The sequence below is a fragment of the Apodemus sylvaticus genome, chromosome 8 (assembly GCF_947179515.1).
Source record: "Apodemus sylvaticus chromosome 8, mApoSyl1.1, whole genome shotgun sequence".
In the NCBI taxonomy this organism is placed as follows: Eukaryota; Metazoa; Chordata; class Mammalia; order Rodentia; family Muridae; genus Apodemus; species Apodemus sylvaticus.
The window spans coordinates 115094443-115115230 of record NC_067479.1 but is presented as its reverse complement, the minus strand read 5'-3'; the positions used below and the strand labels follow the sequence as shown (position 1 = coordinate 115115230).

At 45.0% G+C, this 20788-nt stretch overlaps 2 protein-coding genes across 5 annotated transcripts in view; one reads left to right on the top strand and one right to left on the bottom strand.

Annotated features, from left to right (window-relative positions):
• Rarb (retinoic acid receptor beta) overlaps nucleotides 1-15458 on the top strand; it is a 354451-nt gene extending 338993 nt beyond the window's left edge. For 2 of the 4 annotated variants that reach the window (XM_052190375.1, XM_052190376.1), the window contains 4 exons: nucleotides 8628-8804; nucleotides 11205-11271; nucleotides 11990-12148; nucleotides 14061-15458. In XM_052190375.1, coding sequence (XP_052046335.1) covers nucleotides 8628-8804; nucleotides 11205-11271; nucleotides 11990-12148; nucleotides 14061-14257 — 600 coding nt within the window. In that variant the 3' untranslated portion in view covers nucleotides 14258-15458. Of the gene's footprint in view, nucleotides 1-8627; nucleotides 8805-11066; nucleotides 11272-11989; nucleotides 12149-14060 lie in introns of all 4 variants that reach the window. The other 2 variants (XM_052190373.1, XM_052190374.1) reach the window with 1 other exon arrangement.
• A 76-nt stretch (nucleotides 15459-15534) lies between these two features.
• Nucleotides 15535-20788, bottom strand: part of Top2b (DNA topoisomerase II beta) — a 65533-nt gene continuing 60279 nt past the window's right edge. Inside the window, exons 33-36 of the mRNA XM_052190372.1 lie at nucleotides 20656-20766; nucleotides 17738-17863; nucleotides 16922-17016; nucleotides 15535-16027 (exon numbers count right to left, since the gene is read on the bottom strand). Of these exons, the coding sequence (XP_052046332.1) occupies nucleotides 15860-16027; nucleotides 16922-17016; nucleotides 17738-17863; nucleotides 20656-20766 (500 nt within the window). The 3' untranslated portion in view covers nucleotides 15535-15859. The remainder of the gene's footprint in view (nucleotides 16028-16921; nucleotides 17017-17737; nucleotides 17864-20655; nucleotides 20767-20788) is intronic.

Here is a 20788-nt window from a genome sequence, read left to right as displayed (position 1 = left end):
ATGAATACCTACTGTGTGGTGGCATGCATGCTGGACAGTAGCAGCACAATTCATTTATGCTTGTGTCTCCTCTTAGGGATTTTGGTCTGCTCAAGCCAGAAATTTATCACATAGGTTATGGAAGATATCTAACCTAGAGGGGGGTCTGGGGTTCATCTTTTAAATATAAATCTAGCTACAGATCCCAGGAAGGATTATGGGGTCATCCATCCTCTGAGTCAGGATGGCTTGCAGGAGAAAGATGTGTATAATCTCAAGAAAACCTGGAAGGGTACAGGACAGAGGTGATCTGGGCCCAGTGAGTAGGTAGTCCATGTTTTCCGCTCTGTAGTGAGAAAGTGGCTTTTACTATGGTTATAAGTCAAGGAAGAGGCAGGGAGAGAGGTAAGTGTTTGGTTGGAGGGTGTCCAGGTAATTTCATGTGATCTTGAATTTTTCAAGGTTAGCATGTATTGTGCTCAGTAACATACACTCTCAGTTTGTTGCACACACTGGATACTCAGTAGATACTTGAGAAATGAATGAATAGAATTCATGACCATGACCTTTCAATGACGCATGCTGTTGCCTACATTGCTAACTAGAAAATGTGCTTAAAATGAGGGTGTTACATCTTTTGTTTGGTAATAGGCATACTGGGAAAATAATAGCACGGAAATCCTCAGAATACAAAGAGTCAACAATGATGCCAGGAAGGAGCAGGGATAGTGGAGAGAGGAACTTTGAAGCCACACTATAAGAGTGCATGGTGTCCTGCGCTTGGATGTTAGTCCCTGCCAGCAACTGCAGAGGTGGCTGGGGCAGGCCAGGAGGGCTCCAGGCACAGGCAAGAGGGTGCTGGGGCATGCTGGGAAATGCCCAGGGAAGCCCAGGCTCCTGTGGGAGCTGAAGCTGCAGCAGTGCAAGGCAATGTGTCTCCTGGCCAAGCAAAGGAAGCTAAAAGTGAGTAGGAGGCCCTTCCAGAGGCCGTGGCAGCCGAGGCACTTGGTGACTCCGGCTCCCTGGTGTGGCCGGAAAGGCTGCATGTGCTTTGGGACGCTGAAGCAGCTCTCTTCAGCCCATACTAAAAAACCACGGTCAAGAACGACCTCCGGGGCTTTTTTCTGCCCTTGTCAAGAGAAGCAGAAATGTTGGCTTGCCTGCTGCACCAAGCCCAGTCTCCGCTGTTTTAGCCCAAGGCAGGACAAGGCTGGATGCTTCCAGGAAGCTGTCATATTCACATGGGATGGACACAAAGACTGGAAAGCACCCATACATCAGAGCATGGGCCAAGAGTCCCAGCTCTCTCAGTTCTCCATAGCTAGGTGGTGTGAGCAAATGACTTCTGTCTCACGTGTCCGTGGGCTGATGTCACGGCTAGGAGTTGAAATGAGATAAATCCCTAGGATAATTCTGGAACGGGGCCTCTTACACTGACAGAGCATGGCAGGAACACCAAGCCCATCCGCATGCCGATGTGACGGACTGGGGCTCTGCAGTCACAGTGGGCGACTTTTGACTAGTGCCATTGAGAAGCTCTTTCTTCCTTTTGGAGATGGTTATCAGGAAGTGCTATAGGCACCGTATAGTTGTGTCTGGCTTAGTGTCAAGGTGAGTCTTAAACTAAAGCGTGAAGACATCCGGCTCCAGCTGGGGCAGAGGGCGGAGCTGAGAAATAGCATCCTGAGGAACGGTAGCCAATGCCAGGTGAGAGTGAGGAGCAGGAAGGGAACCTGCAGAGCTTTCAAAGACAGAAGCGGCTCTTTTCTCTCCATGTGTAAATGATGGAGAACACTGAGAGCAAGTCAGAGGTCTCCACTTTGGTGGTTATCATCTTTGTAGCTGGTATTCACCAAGTTGTCATCACTTACAGGAGCCACGATCAGTGCCCTCATCCCTTTCTTCTTCAGAGGACCGTATGAGTAGGGCCTATTGACCAGTGGAAGAGCATGGTTGAAGTGACCAGAAAGCAGACATTATGGTGGGAAACAGAGGCTGGTTATGACCTGCAAAGTTTCACCTCTAGTGACACTGGCCAAGCCAAGCTATAAAAGGATTAAGTACCTTTTCCTGTGTTTTGTGGTCTAGTAGTAGACACGGACTTAAACTGCACCATATGCAATGGGCGGGGTGGAACTCTAGACAGCCAGTGCTTTGCTGCCCAGGAGCAAACCAAATTCCTAATGCCAGAAAAGGCATGGCCATCCTTTTGGATGCAATAAAAGCAGGTCACCTGAAGAGGACTGAAAGAGGCAAAGCTAGAGGGGAACCCTGGGTCTAACCATACCAGGCACTGTGTTCCACTGACCATGGACGGCGTTCCACTGACCATGGACGGCGTTCCACTGACCAGGGACCACGTTCCACTGACCAGGAACCCTCACTCTTCCCCACATGGAGGTGTCTAAACATGCCCTCATACCCTCATACCTGACTCAGAAGATAATCAGATGAGATGCCTTGGTGGCAATGTTTGCCTCTTCTGAGGGCCCACATCCAAGTGTAGCCTTAGCTTCAGTAAGGTTACTCCTACATAAGGCACAGCTCCCTAGAAGCAGCGTCCAACCTCAGGCAAACAGCCTTAGTGGAAACATCCCAGTCTCTTTGCCACCTCAGGAGGATGATGAGTCTTTTCTGCCAGCCTTCTTCAGCAAGGTCCAGCTCCATCTATCTCAGTGGTGGGCATTTCTGACTCTCTCCAGCTCCCTTTCTGGAATCTGGGATCTCCTTCCAGATAAGCGACTACAACCAAATATTAGTTTTAAAGTTAAGGCTGAGGGGTACCCATGGTGCTTTCTGGACCCCTTCCTATGTATGCCACTGTGGGAACAATCTGCTGTGTTAGTTCCATGTTGCAGAGACAAAATGCCTGTCAGAAGCAACTTGGGAGAAGAAATGCTTTTGGCTCACAGTTTCTGAGGACTTGCCATTGTACAGAAGTGTGGGGTGCTCATGGCAGGGCAGGCGGAGAGAGTATGTGGGTGCACTCATGGGACAGGAGAGTATGCTTGAAATGACCAGAAAGAAGACATTATGGCAGAAAACAGTGGCTGGATATGACCTGCAAAGTTTAACCTCTAGTGAGCTAGTTCTAGCTAGACCTCATGTCTGAATGGTTCCATGCTCTCCAGAAACAGCATCTACTTGAGACCCAGCACTCAGACAATAGAATCCAGCCCACCTGGCTCCGGGCAACCCTCATCCCAAGCGCTCTGGTGGGTGACCTTTCCAATGGAGTGAGAGAGATGTGATAAGTTCATCAGAGGCCAGACCCTCCCTGCTGGGCTGCAGGACAGTCTTCAGGATAGTGTGTCCATGTGCTGCCGCGCTCTGACCTGCCTCCAGCAGACTGCTCCTTTATTTTTAACATATCTGCCCAGATCTGGCTTTGTTTTCAGTGTAAGGGACTTCAGATCCTTTCTGGAAGTAGGTGGGAATACACACAAACAACGGAGCCACAGCACATCCTTTGCAAGCTCCCACAACTGAATACAGCATTTGTTAAAAGCTTTTTATAGGGAGGCAGTTGCTTCAAAGGCAAGAAACTTCCTGCCCATCTCCTGGGGTAGCACATGTGTCAGGCGCCTGTGGCATAAGTGGGCAGGGAAGAATTCAGACAGCAGATAACTACTTCTGCCAATTTTTCCCTGTAGCCTTTATTCCTCAAAGTATAGTCAATTAGGGGCACGGTAGCGGATCCCGGGAAGCAGCCATATTGGATGAAACAAGGACACAGACACACGCCTACCACCGTCTACCCCAGACCTGAGCAGGAAGCCCATTGCCAAGCTCCCTGTTGTCTCTGGTGCTGCTTAGGTGGCACTTAAGTCATCCCATAAGCCTGGGCTCCTCATCTCTACAATGGTGATTTTGGTGGTACAGTCTTCATGTGTAGCCAGATGGCTCTGTGAGAAAAGGGTCTCAGTGGGTCTCCTGGCAGGAAGAGGACGTAGACTGGAGGGCCGTCCCCTGCCTGGAGCCTGTGAGTAGCTTCACATCATTCAGAGCCACATGACTGACTTGCAGAAAAGTGAGCTGGCAACCATGACTCTAGTCTCCTAGGAGCACAGGCCACTTTGCCTTGTGCTGCTGCTCCCCCCACTCTCGAGGCTTCATGGGACATAAGCTGACCTGGCAGAGGTTTGGAACCGTGAACCATGAAGATCCCAGAGGCTTAAACACCCAGAACAATGGCCGCAGACAGAGTCATGAGCTTACCATAGGCTCTGAGAGACACGCATTACAACAGCAAGACCATAAGCAACTCTGGCATGGCTTGCTTTTTAGAGAAATCGCATGTTTGATTGGCCAGGAAAGAGAAAACCTAGAACTCAGAAAATATGGCTTCTTAAGGGAGTTGGACCCCAGATTGGGTGCCATGAGACCAGAATTCTGATGCCCTGTGTTTCTCAAAGCTGTGTCACCTTGACCCAGCCCATACCAGTTCCCTGTACTGTACACACCTGCCTTCCATGTTCCCGTTCTGCTTGCTATTTTCTAGACAGACGTACTCAGTTCTCATCATCTTGGCCTTGTGGAGCTACCTCAGAAAAGTTTCACTACCTGGGAAACTTGAAGTAGCATTACTTTTGGCTCTCAGGCCAGGGCTGTGGCCGTCTTCACTCGCGCGGGCCCTCTGACAGTCCTGAGGTTCCCCATCCAGGCCTCCCGCCTTTGGCGGCTGCCTTTACCTTTGCTTGTTTGGAAAGCATTGCTGCCTCCCTGAGCGTCCCATGAGCACCGCTTCCTTTGACTCTCATGCTGCTTGTCCTTGTTCCCCACTGCCATGCGTGCCTAGCTGTCCCGTGACAACGGACATGGCATCATGCCGTGTCTGGGGTCATGTTTACTGGCCAGGAAGATGCTAGTCTCACTTATGACATCCTCAGCATGATGGTGCTGGGAATGCTGTCATGAGCATTTCCGATCAGGAAGGAAGTCACAAACACAATGTAAAGTTTAAGGGACATTGAGTTCTCACCAGGAAATAAAAGAGATGAAACACCAAGAAAAAGCTGTGGCTGCCACAGCTCATCTGGATGGGTGACTACTGTCCCCTCTGCTTACCCAGGGACCTGGTACAGGCCACTGCCCTTTTCTGGGCCTTAGCCTCCTTTTCAGACAAACAGGACCATAATGGTGCCTAGCTCTTGGGAATGTTGGCGAATGTTCTGCAGGGCACATATGTGTGTGCATAATGGAGAAAGGCAATACAGAAGACAGAACCACTTCATTAAGAGGACTTGGAGGTCACTCTTGGGATGTGCAAGTGACTCCAGGACAAGGGAGGCTGCTCGGGAGAGACTCATGACATTCCCACAGACCTTTAACTCAGTTCTTCTGAAGAAATTCTATAGCCTATACCCCAAATCCCAGCCCTTGGCATTCAGAGCGAGGATGACTGCCAGGCTGGGCTGCAGCGAGACCCTGACTGGGGGAGCGGGGCTGGGACGCGGCTTGCTGGGGGAGCAGGGCTGGGATGCGGCTTGCTGGTGATGCTGCTTCCAGGGCATGCATATGGCCCTGGGCTCTTTCTACAGCTCCACAAAGAAAGGGATTTTTTCTTTTCACTTCACTCACCCAGGAGCTCCAATCAACCATCAGTGGGCTTCTAGACAATGTAAATCTTGCTTCTGTTGGTTAGTATTTTCCTGGAAGTGATGCCAGCCAGAGAAACAACAGAAGGGGCTGTGCCATGGGAGAAAGGATCATTTAACTGGGTTGACAGGGATGGGCTTTTCCCAAGCAGGCCCAGGGGACTGCAAGGCACAGCATTTTGGGAAATGTGCGTTCTTCTAGGGGACTTCCCAGGCAGGCAGGGATCCTGCTGCAGCAAGGCCTGGCTCAGCCTGCCATCTTCCTGCTCCTCCTCCCTCCTCTTCCTCTTCACAGTCCTCACCTGCTCTGAGCATCTTCCCCCTCATCCCACTCAGTGCTCGCAGTAGCTGCTTCCATCACCAACCCTAGCGTGCCGCACTCTCCACCTACTGCAGCTGGAAGATAATATAGGAGTCATTTAAAGCCTCATGTCTATGAATCCAGCAGTCAGGATAATAAAATAGGAGGTTATTTTGTGTTTTATTAACTGCCTTTTGCCTTCAGTTTGCATAATCATGAGCTGGATTGACAGGCCCATACTGAGTTGTTCGCCATTTTAATAGAAGGGGCCATAGCCCCCTCCCACTCCCTGCCTTGCATGATAGAGCAGTTCATCCAAAGCTGATGAAGATTTCCTTCACACTGGCTGCATCCAGCAATGTCATTTTTTCCAGATGGATACTCCATTGTAAAGTGATTTCCCAAGCTCGACTCAACTCTGTCCTTCTCTTCCATGGCATATTTCTGTGAGCTGGATAAACTGCCTATTAAATTTAATTATAGCTTGAATGGCCCCATGCCTTGATCTTGCACACACATACCCCCCAAGTGTGCTGTGTTCCACTAAGATCCTTGAGGGAGACATAAAATTAGTTTGGAGGATGCATGCTTGTTTCTGCAGGGACACTGTGGAAGCCATAATGCCACCACTATTCTGAGGCCTTCTCTAGACTCCCATCTTCAGACTCTTCCTCTGGATTCCTACTGATGGTGAGGAGTAAAGATAACTTTATAAACTTCTATGGACCAATTTGACTGAAAAAGGGCACGGAAGCCATTGGTTTACAATGCATAACTGAATTCTCAGCGCTAGGGGCATTTGTAAAGAGGGCCACACACCAGGCCTAGGGAACCTAGTCTCTCCTTGTATGCTTCAGTTTGCCATGGAGTTCCAGAGTTCATGAAGAGGTCTAGGCTACTTACTGGAGAAATAGTCTCTTCATGTTTAGCCTCTTTGAGTCTCTTCCACACAATGACAGTTGTGCTGTGTCATCTCAGACAAGTAAAGACTTGTGTGACTGTCACTCAACTTAACTGCCTCTACTCAGTGCTCATGTGTCTTCCGTATGATGGGCAGTCACAAGCAAAGCAGATGAGCCAAGGACTATGTGTAGACCAGGAAGCAATGCAGGCATTTAGAGGCAAGGCTGGGAAGGGGAGAATGCTGAGAGGTGGGCTCTCTGCATAGAAGGCCAGGGGAGGTAGAGCAGAAGGTCAAGTTCACCACAGACTCAAGGGAGGACATGGAGGACATGATGCAGGGATGAGAGGCAGCTATCTAGAAATGGAAACTCACGGTATAGAGGCCTGAGGCTAGGCTTTGGTCAACCTTCAGGTACAGCAAGGAGACATGAGAGGCTAGAGCTGAGAGTTGGTGGGCACAGCGTTAGCAGGGGTCAGATGCTCTCCCATCACTGAAGTGATTTGGCCTTGTAGTTTCACAGAGATGAGGGGGATGATGACAGAAATGAGGGAGGAAATTCTGAGAGACATAATGAGAGGAGATGGTCAGAGGGATGAGACCTGGGCAAGAGGTGTCTGGGCCAGTCCCCTAATGGAGGCTTTCCTAATACTTCTGTAGCTCTGGGTACCTGACAGGCCTAAGCCTTTAGTTGTGACATCATACAGTGTTGAGTGTCACTTTTCTACTTTTATTTTTCTTAGGAGACATTTCAGTGCATCATGGAGGCTGGACATTATACTGTTGCTATGGTTACTGCAGGCTACCTTCTGTTCCATCATGTCCCTGTAGTGGTGTCTATGGGCACTGTAGGCCACATTCTGGTTCCTTAGACCCCTGACTCAGTGGTTAATATTCTCCTTATTCTGTTGCATATACCAAGCTGCCGGCATCCTACACTTGTGTTCCTCGGTGTATGTTCTAAGGGTGACTAGCAAACCAGTGCCGCCATTAAATAAAGCAAGCCTCCTAAACACTTCACCGCTCAGACTTTGCACTTTCTCCTGTTTAATAGTCTCTCTTCTTAATTTGTTTGAAATGGAACTCGGAGAAAGTTTCCACCTCCTCCAATAAACATCTTGTAGGTATCTCATTTTATCTGAGTTTAGCTTCTGGAGTATAATTTTCACGACATACTGTGTTATCTTCTAAGAAGGTATGAATTGGCATGTTGCAGACTAGTCTCAACACTTTAGAAAGGCCCCCTCCTCCCTTGTGTCAGCCTTCCCTGCCCGCAGTGCCCTGTGCTCTGCCAGTGTGTTGATGCGCTGGTCCTGTGCGTCCACCCTCCTCCCTTTAGTATAATGCTATTGGCTGTTGCAGATGGGTGTCTCCCTTTTGTTGATGACACCTTCCCGCTCACTATATAGTCATTACTATATAGTATGTGGGGCTTGGCATGCCCATAGTGGGACTCACATGCTCCTTCCTGTGTCTCCTATGAGAAGATCCAGAGGCTTCATATGACTCAAGTTTGACTAGGCCAGACTGGAACCCAGTGCTGTGTTTTTCCTCGGGATACCCATATGGCAGTAGTAAGCAGTGATGATCACTGTCAGAGGCAGCAGATACACCACAGTAGGTCTGCCGTTCCTTCACTGGGAGTGGATAAGCATGCAGGGAAACTTTCCTTCATTTGCTCCTTGACTGTTTCGAGGCTGTTGTGAACAGTCTGTGCTAGCTGAAAGCAGGAATCCTAGGTGGCTCAGAGAAAGCACGTTTGAGCGCCTGCGGGAAGCACCCCAACCCTGCACCCTCACACTTTGCTGCCAGTCACTCACCCCCCTTTCTTCTTCTTCCTCCCTCTCAGAATTCCAGCGCTGACCACCGGGTCCGACTGGACTTGGGCCTCTGGGACAAATTCAGTGAGCTGGCCACCAAGTGCATTATTAAGATCGTGGAGTTTGCCAAGCGCCTGCCGGGCTTCACGGGCCTGACCATTGCAGACCAGATCACCCTGCTCAAGGCTGCCTGCTTGGACATCTTGGTAGGATCTTTTCTGAACTCCAGGAGGAAGGAGGGAGGGAGGAGTGGGTAGGAGGAAAGAGAAGATTGCAGGAAGGAAGGAGGAGGGAGTTGGAGGCTTCCAGGATCTTCTGAGGAGACCACTTCCCAGTTACTTTCTAGATCTGGAGAGCCCTTTTCGGGTGTTGGAATTTCACTGAATTGTCAAATATTCAGAGGTCTCTGGGATTTTGATAGAACTTTCCTTGTATCCCTCTCCATTGTGGTCATGAGAGTGACTCCTCACTGGTCTTCAGGGATGGCTTGCTCCCTAGCATCTCTATACCCTCTCTAGACCAGCCAGGCCCAATCATTACACAGAGTACTGCCTCCTGCTCACGGACCCTCCTCACTCTACCCTGGAACCCCATGGAATATTTGCAACCTACACATAGGATAGCTTTGCAGGTGTTCAAGACCATAATGATTCCCTGCCTAACTTGACTACAGGGAACATAGTAAGGAACACCTGGCCTAGCCCTTGGCATAACTTTGTGAGGCCACCACCTGTGGTCTATGGAAACTTTGTCTTAATTATTAAATCAGAGAGCAGGAAGCTGCCAAGCCCTGGCTCACAGGTCTGGAGGCTGGGATCTTAGGGCACAGGCCCTCCAGCTGTTTCCTCACTGGGTTGAGTTCTGTGATCCCTTCATGTCTAATGGGCACTAATCTCTTCTCAGGGCTGCATCCTTGTGTCCCCTAGAGGCCTACTGCTCATAGCCTTGAAATGGGGCCCTGACGTCTAGTACTTTGAGTGATAGGGCTGCAGCTTCAGTCCAAGTAGCACTGTGGCCCTTTTGGTAGCTGTGAGAATGGGGAATTCCTCAACCACATCTTCCAGAGCCTCTAGAGAGGGAGGCCAGCTTCTGTGTTTAAACCCTGGAGTTGAGGCCAGGGTAAAGAGGCTTCAAGGGCAGGTACTGTGTCCTTCTGGGGACTACTGTGCAGCCTTAGGACTAAGAGGCAGGAATTTCCTCACATACTCATCCTACTGATCATTACAGTCACGGGCTTTCAGGGAGCCACCCTCAGTTGAATCATGTCAGGAAAATCTCTAGGCTCCCTCCACCCCTGGGTAGACACTCTGCTTAGGTGATTTAACCTCTGCTTACCAGAGGGAACAGGGCACCCAGAAGCCTGCTCCATGAGGTACACTGGAGACTCCTAGGGAAGGAAGGACTGGAGACTGCTGGAGCTCCCCAGCCCCAAGGGTATATGTGGAACACATGGATGTCTGGGCAGTAACGATAAGTACAAGGAGGGAGCCCCTTCTGGAGAAGAGGGTCTGCTTGTGCTCCATGGTGGGGTACAAGCACCCTCTCCCCAGCTCTGACCCTGAGCTCCGAGCTCCTCCTAACCCCGGCACTCTGCTGCCTCTGTTCCTGTCTGTGGCATGATGGCTGCCTGTGTGGCTACAAACACACCGTATTGTGAGAGGGCTTCCCTTGAGTCTGACTCAGACTCATCGTCCTTCATTTGAAATCTATTGGATGTTCGTCTGAAAGACTGGGTAGAGGGTGTGTACACTTGGTCCATGCTAAGTATCTAATAAAGACTTCTTATAGTTACCTTCCTGTGGCTACAACCAAATATTTGAAAGACACAAGTTAAGGGAGGTATATTTGGGCTCATGGTTTGAGAATACAAGACACAATCAGAAAAAAGCCATGGCTGCAGGACTGAGGCACGTTGTACCCAGAGTCAGGAGAATGCCAACTTCTTTTCAGTCTGGAAGCTCCTAGTCTGTGGAGCGTGGGCCACACACATCCAGGCTGCATCTTGTCTGATTAGTTAAGCCCTTGTGAAATGCCAACACTTAGACAAGCCCAGAAGTATGTGTGTTACATAGCAATTTTAGACCCCATAAAGTTGACATGAAGATTAGCTATCACAGTTGGTTAGGATCATTCTTACTTATTTTTGGTTGACTAAGCTTTTGAAAATAGAATCTTGTTAATCTTCTTTGCCCTAGCACCTGGCTTAGTGCCTGAGAGGTAAGTACTCAGGAAATAGATATTTCAATCAAATGATGATTTATTCCCTGAATAACTTTAGCTCTGTTCTTCAACATCTGCTAACGTTTAATGAAAGAAGCCATTAACATCAACAGTGGGGCATACTGTCCATGTGACCCAGGCTCCTTGGGACGTGATATTTCTTCTGCCATGGATCTTGTCAGAGCTGTCAGGGCAGCCTTCACAGATGATGCAGCAACTGTACATGCATACTTTTGTTTTCCTTCCAGATTCTCAGAATTTGTACCAGGTATACCCCAGAGCAAGACACCATGACTTTCTCTGATGGCCTTACACTAAATCGAACTCAGATGCACAATGCTGGCTTTGGTCCTCTGACTGACCTTGTGTTCACCTTTGCCAACCAGCTCCTGCCTTTGGAAATGGATGACACAGAAACTGGCCTTCTCAGTGCCATCTGCCTGATCTGTGGAGGTACTGACTCTCTAGAAACCATCACCAGACCCCACGCAGAGCAGAGCACTTTCAAAGGCACAGGGGACTTCTCCACTGGGGTTCTTTTGCAAGGAGAAAGGCTTGTGTTTACAACCCTCACACTAGGGGCAGTTGTACTTCTTTCTGTTGCAAACTAAGTATTTGAGCTCCTGATCAAAACGAAATGCCAAAATGCAGTTTGTCCAGTTCCTCTTGTAGGAAGTAGGCACTTTTGTAAATGCCTAAAAACTTTTTAGTGATGACCCACAAGAATCTCCTATTATTTGAATTCAAATCAGCACTTGGGCTTCCCCACTGTGCAGGTGCATACCTGGAGGGCTGGAATAAAGTATGGCCCCTTCTCTGTAGTGACCCCTGCTGGCTAACCAGAAGTCAACTTTAGTTCAACAGTAATGGTTGTAATTAAGGGGGAGGGTTTTTACAGGCTGCCCAAGGTTCTTATGTTCAGCTCAATATTGCCACCATCTGGCCATGAGAGGTAATTCTTGCCTCTGAATTTGAACAAGTGGGCGTCAAATGAGCTTACTAAGGGGACATCTTCAAGCGTCACTGCTTAAAGCAATTGAATTTATTCAGTTTAGTGTACAACTGAGTCACCAAATAAAGCCACCGTACAGGAGGAATGGGAGACAAGGATAGCCAGCAGTCCCTGAGCCTGTCTGACACTAAACACTGAATGCTTTCTCCTGCTATCCAGACCGCCAGGACCTTGAGGAACCAACAAAAGTAGACAAGCTCCAAGAACCACTGCTGGAAGCACTGAAGATTTACATCAGAAAGCGACGGCCCAGCAAGCCACACATGTTTCCAAAGATCTTAATGAAAATCACGGATCTCCGCAGCATCAGCGCAAAAGGTATGTCTCCGAGGGTGGAGAACAGAGCAGAGCGGGGCCAGCATTTGCTTTTAAAATCCCATGTTTTAATATCAGGAGTCCCATTACTGCTTAAATTGGGATGTATATCTCACAGAAACCAAAAGGAATAAGCATTGCTTGAGCACCCGAGTGTTACATGTAGTTAAGAGTGCCCCAGGTTTCCTTAGGAAGACATTTTATGTTGTCTCTGGTGAGACAGTAAAAGCAGAAAGCAGATACCACTACCCAGTGATAATAAGAGATTATTCAGTTTTAAAATGGATGACTGGTTAGAAGAGCGACTTTCCAGACGGTGCACTTTTTAAGACTATCATTATTGTTGGGGCTTGTATGCACGCCCTTTGAGGTCATGGGACAACTATGTGGAGTCACTTCTCTCCCTCAATTTCTGTGTCCTTTCTATGGCACCATCCCAGGTCAAGCAGCTTGCAGAGCAAGCTCTGAGCCCTGAGCAATCTCACTACCCCCCCCCTTCAGGGTTTATTTTTGATTACACACATATCATTACAGCTTTCCAGTACCTCAGGCTGCTATACACTTGGCCTACTTCTCCATAAAACCCTAACCCCTGGGCAAAAGTCGCTGTGGCCACAGCTCTAGTGTAGGCACTTCCTCTGACTAAAGGATGAGATATAAATACTCTTGCCTCATGATTCTCAGTCTATGTGGCACCTCAGGCAATTACAGGTATGCCTAGAGGCATCCCATAGCTGAGTGCAGAGGGCTTTTCTATGGAGATGACTCAGCAATTATTCCTTGTGCCAGTCACACTATTACCTATCATGTTCCTTCCCATTAGCAGCAGATTCTACACCTGAGGATCTTGGCAAGTCAAGACTCAAACTGTTGCAGAACTGCTCACAGGGAACTTGCTTGACAAAAAAACCTCAGTTCTTGTTTGTTTGTGGGTTGTAGTTTTTGTTTTTGTTTTCCCCTTTGGTTTGGTACTTTTAGGGTGTGGAGGAGAGCATTCTAAGTTCATTTCCAGCATGGGATTAAAAGAAGCAAAGACAACAGTGCTTGAATGGATGTATTTGAATGAGGTGGATGGATGGATGGATGGATGGATGGATGGATGGATGGATGGATGGATGGATGGATGGATGGATGGATAGATGGATGGATGGATAGATGGATGGATGGATAGATAGATAGATATAGAGGCAGTTCCTATCACTCTATAGATAGCTATGCCAGTGACCTGAGGACTAGCAGCCACATATAGAAATGTCCCAAGCCCCATATTCGCAGAGTCAGTCCAGCAATGTTAGCCACATGGTTCTGAGGTAGTTTTCTTGTTATTTATGTATTTCCACCTAACCAGCTAAATGTGGGGGTTGTGGGATGTGGTGGCACAAAACCACCTGGCACTGGACTGAGTTTCAGAAAGCCACCACATACTGTGACTCAAGTCAATCTTTCCACTGTGGAAACTGCCCATCCTTTCATCTTTATTTTTCTGATCTTTCATCAGTGACTTCTCTTTGTAAATTTTATTTCCTGAATTTGATTGAAGGACTGCAACTATTAAATATGCACATCAACATTTCCACTTCTTTTCCTTAAAAACTGAGACCCTCTGGTGTGCCCTATTAGTACATACTCTGTATTCACAGGAGTGGTGGAGCAGCCTGTGCCTGAGAACCAGTCTAACTGGGATCTTGAAGCACACTGGCACTGGCATTCTGGTGGCTGACCTTCCCACTGTAAACACCTTGTTTTTTACTTCTGATAAGTTGTTGGTTCTTTTCAACAAAGACACAATACCTGTATTTCACCTGTATTGAAACCTGTATTTCACAACTCTTTTACACACCTAAAGATGAATGTTGGTTTCTTAGTATCTAGCTGAGCCCTTATCTGACAGGTTTTCTCTTATCTCTTGAAAAAGGTGCAGAACGTGTAATTACCTTGAAAATGGAAATTCCTGGATCAATGCCACCTCTTATTCAGGAAATGCTGGAGAATTCTGAAGGACATGAACCCTTGACCCCAAGTTCAAGTGGGAATGCAGCAGAGCACAGTCCCAGCGTATCCCCCAGCTCAGTGGACAACAGTGGAGTCGGCCAGTCGCCACTGCTGCAGTGAGAGCATTCCAGCTATTGCAGGCATTCCCCAGGACCTTCAGTTCCAGATTGAAAATGCAAGGAAAACATTTTTACTGCTGCTTAGTTTTTGAACTGAAATATGTTAAACTCAAAAGGACCAAGAAGTTTTCATATGTATCAATATATATTCCTTACTGTGTAACTTGCCTAGAAATACAAACTTTTCAAATTCTGAAAATCAGCCATTTCATACCACCAGAATCTAGTTTAAAGCTTCTACTTTCCTCTCTGAACAGTCAAGATGCATGGCAAAGACCCAGTTGAGATGATTTAGCCCTGGTTAAGTTTCTGAAGACTTTGTACATACAGAAGTACGGTTCTGTTCTTTCTATACTGTATGTTGGTGCTTTCCTTTGTCTTGCATACTCAATAACCAAGACACCAAGGCTATGGAGCAGACCACTGTACGTCCCTGTACATCTTGCTTTCCTGACTAACGAGGCCTCACGGTAAGGACCCAGGACCTTTGTGCAGTACAGGACAAGGCTAAAGACGCTCTGGTCTAGGTAGTGTGGAAGCTTCTCCTTGCTTTTTGATGCTCTCAAGCCTCCTCCTTTCTGTTGTGCTGCCCAGATAGAGTATACCACTTCACCGCACTAGCAGAAGAGAATTCTGCATCAGCGAAACTGCCAGTTCAGTTAATCCAATGTCATTGTTCAATTGTTAGTGTCACTTTAAATTAAAAGTGGTTTATCCTTAATTATACAACTACCGAATGAAAAAATGAAGCATTTTTACAGTCATGATAGCCTCCAAGGCAAAAACACTGTCCAGTGTTAATAAGTTGTTTACCTGTTCACAAGCCATTGGAGAAATGTCACAGGATAATCAGTAGGCTAGTCTGCCATCTGGACTCTAGCAGCCCAGTGTCCTTGCTGACTCAGGCCTGATCCTGGGATTTCCCCCAGTCTTGACGCTTGAAGGTCTGGCCAAGTGGCTACCTCTGGCCTTGTCCAATCACTATGATGCAGACTGACAGCTCTGGGAGAGTGAGTGGTTGACAGACTCAAGTGCCGGCTTCTGAGTTCTCGTGTAAGCACTAGTGGAATTTTTGTTTGTTTGTTTTTGATATATTAGCAAAAGTCTGTGATGTACCACTGGCTCTGTTTGTACATTGAGATGGTTTAACAGTGCTTTCTATGTTCATATACTGTTTACCTTTTTCCATGAAGTCTCCTGGCGAAGAATAAATATATTTATTTTAAAGGTGTGTGGGAACTTTTACTACAGTTTCACCATCAGTAAAGAGTCTAAGAACACAGTTCCATTTTTAATGTTTAAATTTCATTTCAAAAAGCAGGTCTGTAGTCTGCAATCATGACAATTAAAATCTGTGCTAATGCACGGTAATCTATAACAATTCTACAAGCCAATCAGACAACAAACACATGACATTTCAATGAGTAAAAAAGAGCATAAAACTGTATGTGTAAGAACAAAATGTTAAAAGGCCTACCACAATAATAAAAAACCATCAATTACATCATCACATTAAAATAAGCCAGATGTACAAAATTCTGAGACAGAAAAGACAAAGGACAACACAAGATATTTTTGAAAAATGTTCGTGCTCTTTGGGCACTTAATTAAACATTGCAAAATCAACATCTTCTTCTTCATCAGACTCTGCAAAATATTTTACTTCTTTCCTAGCCCGGCCAGTCCTTGGGAGAGCAGGTGGCTCAGAAGTGACGTCTGAGGGGAAGATGTCTACATCTGAATCCTGATCAAAAGACGTTTTCTTCGGTTTCTAGCCACCCACCAAAAACAAAAACAAAAACAAAAAACAAAAAAGAAGAAGAAGTTTAAAAATCCCAAAGGAAAATCTATTAAGAACTATTACTATTCCTTATACTTACAATTATGGCATATTAACAATAACCATACTTTTAAAATTATAATTGACATGCTCACTTAAGACTAAAATGAATTGTGAAAGGAAAGACAGATTAGATACAGTAATTGCCTACCTTGGGCTCCAAGACCCAGTTAAACTCTCATCAATGCAACATTACTATTCCAAAACTTTATTATTAAACAAGTATATACATATCCACATGAGAAAATATTCAAGTTGACCTACTTTTAAGAACATATTCAGAATTTATGGGAGCAGAACAAGGCTATACACAGTATAGAGCACAAACTACCATAAGTATTGATAAAATACTTTAAAAAGTCACAGAGTAGATAAGAGACGGAGAAGGGAAGTAATGGTGAGGAGGCACTCTAAAGCTATAACCAACCATATGTATATTTGAAAGTTTTATGAGGAAGATAAAATAAGTGGCAAAGAGAGTGCAGCTGAGGCCACTCATTTACCCAAAAGAAATGGGGTTTCTAAAGGGTCAGATTAATTAGGAATATTAGGCATAGTCAAACAAACTCAATTTTTAAAAATCAAATTACTCCAAGTTCATAAGACTATTCTAATATTCAAGTAGCATATAACTACAACAGCTCAATAGATGAAACAGAAGCTCTGATTGACTTGTAGTGCTGTCTTTGCATAAGAACTAGACTAGTTACACAAATTCATGCCTCCTATTGATGAGAAGGATGCAGACCGCTGACCAGGCGTTCCATCAGTGAGCAAGAACATGGCAAGCCGACCAGGGGCCATGCTCTGAGCTGCTCTGCTTACCTTGCTGGCTGTTTTAGATGGTCTCCTTCCAGGGTTATAATCACCTTCATTTTCTGAGCCTGATGCTTTCCTTTTCTTTGCCCCTCGGCCTTTACCTAAAAGACACGTGAATTTTTTTTTCCTCCCAAAGGTAAGTAAGATAAATGTCCAAGTGTGACAGTTCTTTCTTTGGCATGCCAAACAGTGGGACCTGCCATCCTGCCCTCCTACTAGTACTAGAAGTGACATACATAGACCTTGACAGCGTGGAGTATATGCTGACTAAAGAGTATTTTAAAATATATATATACATGTGTATATATATATAAAACAAGTCAGAAAAAAATCCCAGAAATAAGTTTTGGTGATTAAGTTCTGATAAAAGACGAGCATTTTACAAATACAACTCCTGAACTCAGGAACCAAACTTCTTACAAGAGTGAGTAGGTTACCTGTCAAAATCGATAAACTTACAAGGCTTCACACCATACCTGTCTACATATTGACCTCCATAGGTTCTTTGATTGCTTTTTTTTAAGCTTTTCTCAATAAACCACACACAGCAAAGGAGAGACAGAGGTCAGACAGACCCAAGGAAGTTCACTGAGGCATCTTTTCCTCTCATTTTTAGTATATTTATTTAATGAGGTTAATGTTTTAACTTACAACTAACTGTACTAAACTGTTCTACCCTTCACTCAAATGCAGTACAATACTATGTGTATGTGAGCCACTTTAAAATAAAGTAGGTACCCTGTTACTAAACTCAATAAAATTGAAGAAAGAAATATTTTCCTTATAGCTTGTGTTTAAGAATTATAAAAAGCCAGTCCTTACCTTTTGGTGTTGTAGACTTCTTTGGAATGCCAAATTCAGAATCTGAGTCAGAGTTTATAGTTTCTACTACCTTCTTCTGTTTAGGGGCTCTCTTGGCTTTAGGGGCTGTATCTGAAGGTGGTTTACCTATTAAGCAAATATCCTTTTAGTTGGTCAGTGCAATGTACTTACCAACAAACCAAGCTGGTGTGAATTCTGTAACAGTGAATTAATTATTATTATTATTAATTATTATTATTATTATTATTATTGATAAGAAACTGAAAAGCCATTAAACCAAGAAATGGTTTCACTCTGCTTGGTGCCAGTATAAAGGTAAATATCATCCCATAGATGATAAAACAAGTATTATTCAATTTGGCATACTTTAATTTTCAGATAATTCAATTAAGGTATTTTAAGCAAGGAATATTAAAGGAAATTAAACAGCATCCTTTAAATATATTTCATGACAAAATGTTATCTTTGACACACTAATTATATAACCCATGTACAAGCACACACTAAGTTTTAGTTTATAAAGGTAATTTAGAGGAGGGAAGTATTTTATTGGTTCTCTGGCCCTCAAATAGAACAAGTACAAAGCTACTCATTTCCCTCCAGTAGTTAAAATCAAGATTTGGCATTTTTATGTGGAAAGAAACATGAAAATCCTAGATCAGTAGATACAATTCCCGCTTTATTATTCTATGTTTTAAAAAGAAACCTTGTATTTATGGTTCATATAAATAGTATAATCACTTTGTACTTGTACAATAAAAATGAGACTGGAAAGTAAATGTATTAGACAGATTGCAATGAGTAGTAATGGTTCCTGTTAGAGACTAGAGTGTTGCTAATGCGCTGCAAAGCCGAACAGAGCCCCGAGCTGAGATGAAACACAGTGCATGCCTCGCTGGTGAGCAGCAGAAGGGGCTGGATGTGAAGACGGAGCCAGAGATGGCTTTTACTCCTGAGTCCTCCTGATTAAATACTACAGGGATCCCAAAGGCAGCTCCCAGTGGTTCATCACAATGGGGAAATAGAAACCAGTTTTCTCTGGTAGCACTTTCAAGCTTGCAGAAGTAATATGGCACTTTCAACACCGCCCACCAAACAGGTCAGTTATCTAAATAATATAGGCTGACTTTTGCTGCAAAATACTGACCAGAAGAGTACATCAGATCCTAGGAACTAGAATAAACAGTGAAAGTCACCTAAGAGGGATGCTGGGAACTGAACCTAGGTCCTCTGAAAGAATAACAAGTGCTCTTAACCACTAACCCATCTCTCCAGCCCCAAAAATGATGTGTTAAAAGGAAATTATAGAATCTTAGTTTGAATTCAGAACCAGACTGCCCCCAGGGCATGGATTCAAGCATAAATATTTGCTTAGTAGGTGATAAGAGAAAGTCTAGAGTTTAGACAATGAAGAGCAAACAGCCAGTCAAGGGATAAGTTTTCAAGCCAGTCCACAGTCTTGAAGCTTAATTAATGCCCTCAGAGAACTGTGGAGAGCCAGTACAACAACCCAGACTCAGACCTGAGAGACGATGGCACTGAGCTACTTCTGTACCTGCTTTCCTCAGTCACTGCTGCTATGTGAATGGGAAAGGTTAATAGTCCTTGACTGCAGAGTCAAAGTCCTCAGGTAAAGAAATGTAGGCGCAGGGGGACTGACTGGGAAGTGAGTGCCATAGGGGTGCAGTATGTGAAATTCCCTAACAATAGATAAAAACAATATGTTGGATAAAAAAAGAAAGAGAAAATAAGAAATGTAGACACAGGCTCATGTCTTGAAGACATGAGGGAACCTGCTAGGGGTGGCCCCTCCACTGCTGCCTAGACATTCCTCTGCACTCCTGTGTCTCCACAGTTTTAGTGTATTTAGACAGAATGGAATCTCATGATTATCAATTCTGCTACATTCAATACACGTGTCTCTAATGGTGTATACTATAGAATTCCTTGCTTTTAGGGAGCAGTTCATATGGCTTAATATCTCACCTAGATGTATATTTTTAAAGTAAGTATTATTTTTAAATGTAAAGCACTGAACTTTAAAAAGAATAAGGTACATAATTTGCAACTGTATAATATTAACAAAGCAACTCAGCATTCCGTTAACAATTTAAAGCTATGGTGAGCAGGGGAAAGCTTTAACTCACAAGGAAAAAGAATATGCTATCTATAGGAACTAACATAATATTGAATCAAGATAGACAAGTATTCCCTACCCAATCTACCAAAGGAGTTTTATAGGAAAACAATCTTTTGATACAACTATTTAATCTTGATCATTCCATCTATTTATATAATAAGACATGCTAATATCCACCCTATTTATCTTCTCCAGCTTCTCTCTCATTCCTCTCTACATGCCCCTCCTCCAACCTCATTTTTTATAACCCACTAAGTCCAATTAATGTCCCTGTGAGCACAGGAAAGCTACCAGTGGGGATACCTTCAAAGAATGACACCCCTCCCTATGAAGTCACCAACTGCCAAGAGCTCTTAGGGTGGACAACTTTTAAATTCAATTCTTTTTCTTTTGCGGGGTGGGATGTTCTAGACAGGAGTTCTCTGTTTAGCCCTGGCTATACTGAACTCACACTCTAGACCAGGCTGTCGTCAAACTCACAGAGGCCTGCCTCTGCCTCTGCTTCCCCAATGCTGAGATTAAAGAAGTGTGCCACCACCACCCTGCTAAACTGCAATCTTAGCATGTTTTACCTCATATACAGACTTTAAAACAGACAATTCAAAGTAGGGGGTCTGGGGACCTATATTTTTAAAATATGGTCTAATAGATATTTTAGAACTTCTTAAGTTTCATAGTGAAGTACTCATGCAAATAGTTTAAAATTATATTAGACTCCCTTTCACATCAATCGTCGCTACACAGTTCATGCAATAACACAACAGTATAATGTACGCACCCTTTTTTGCAGCGGCTGTTTTACTTGGAACTTTATCTGTTTGCTTCAGACCAAATGATGGTGCAAAAACAGAAGCAGTATCTTCTTCATTACTGTCAAATTTAGCTGAATCTAAAAATTTCAAAGCTTTTTT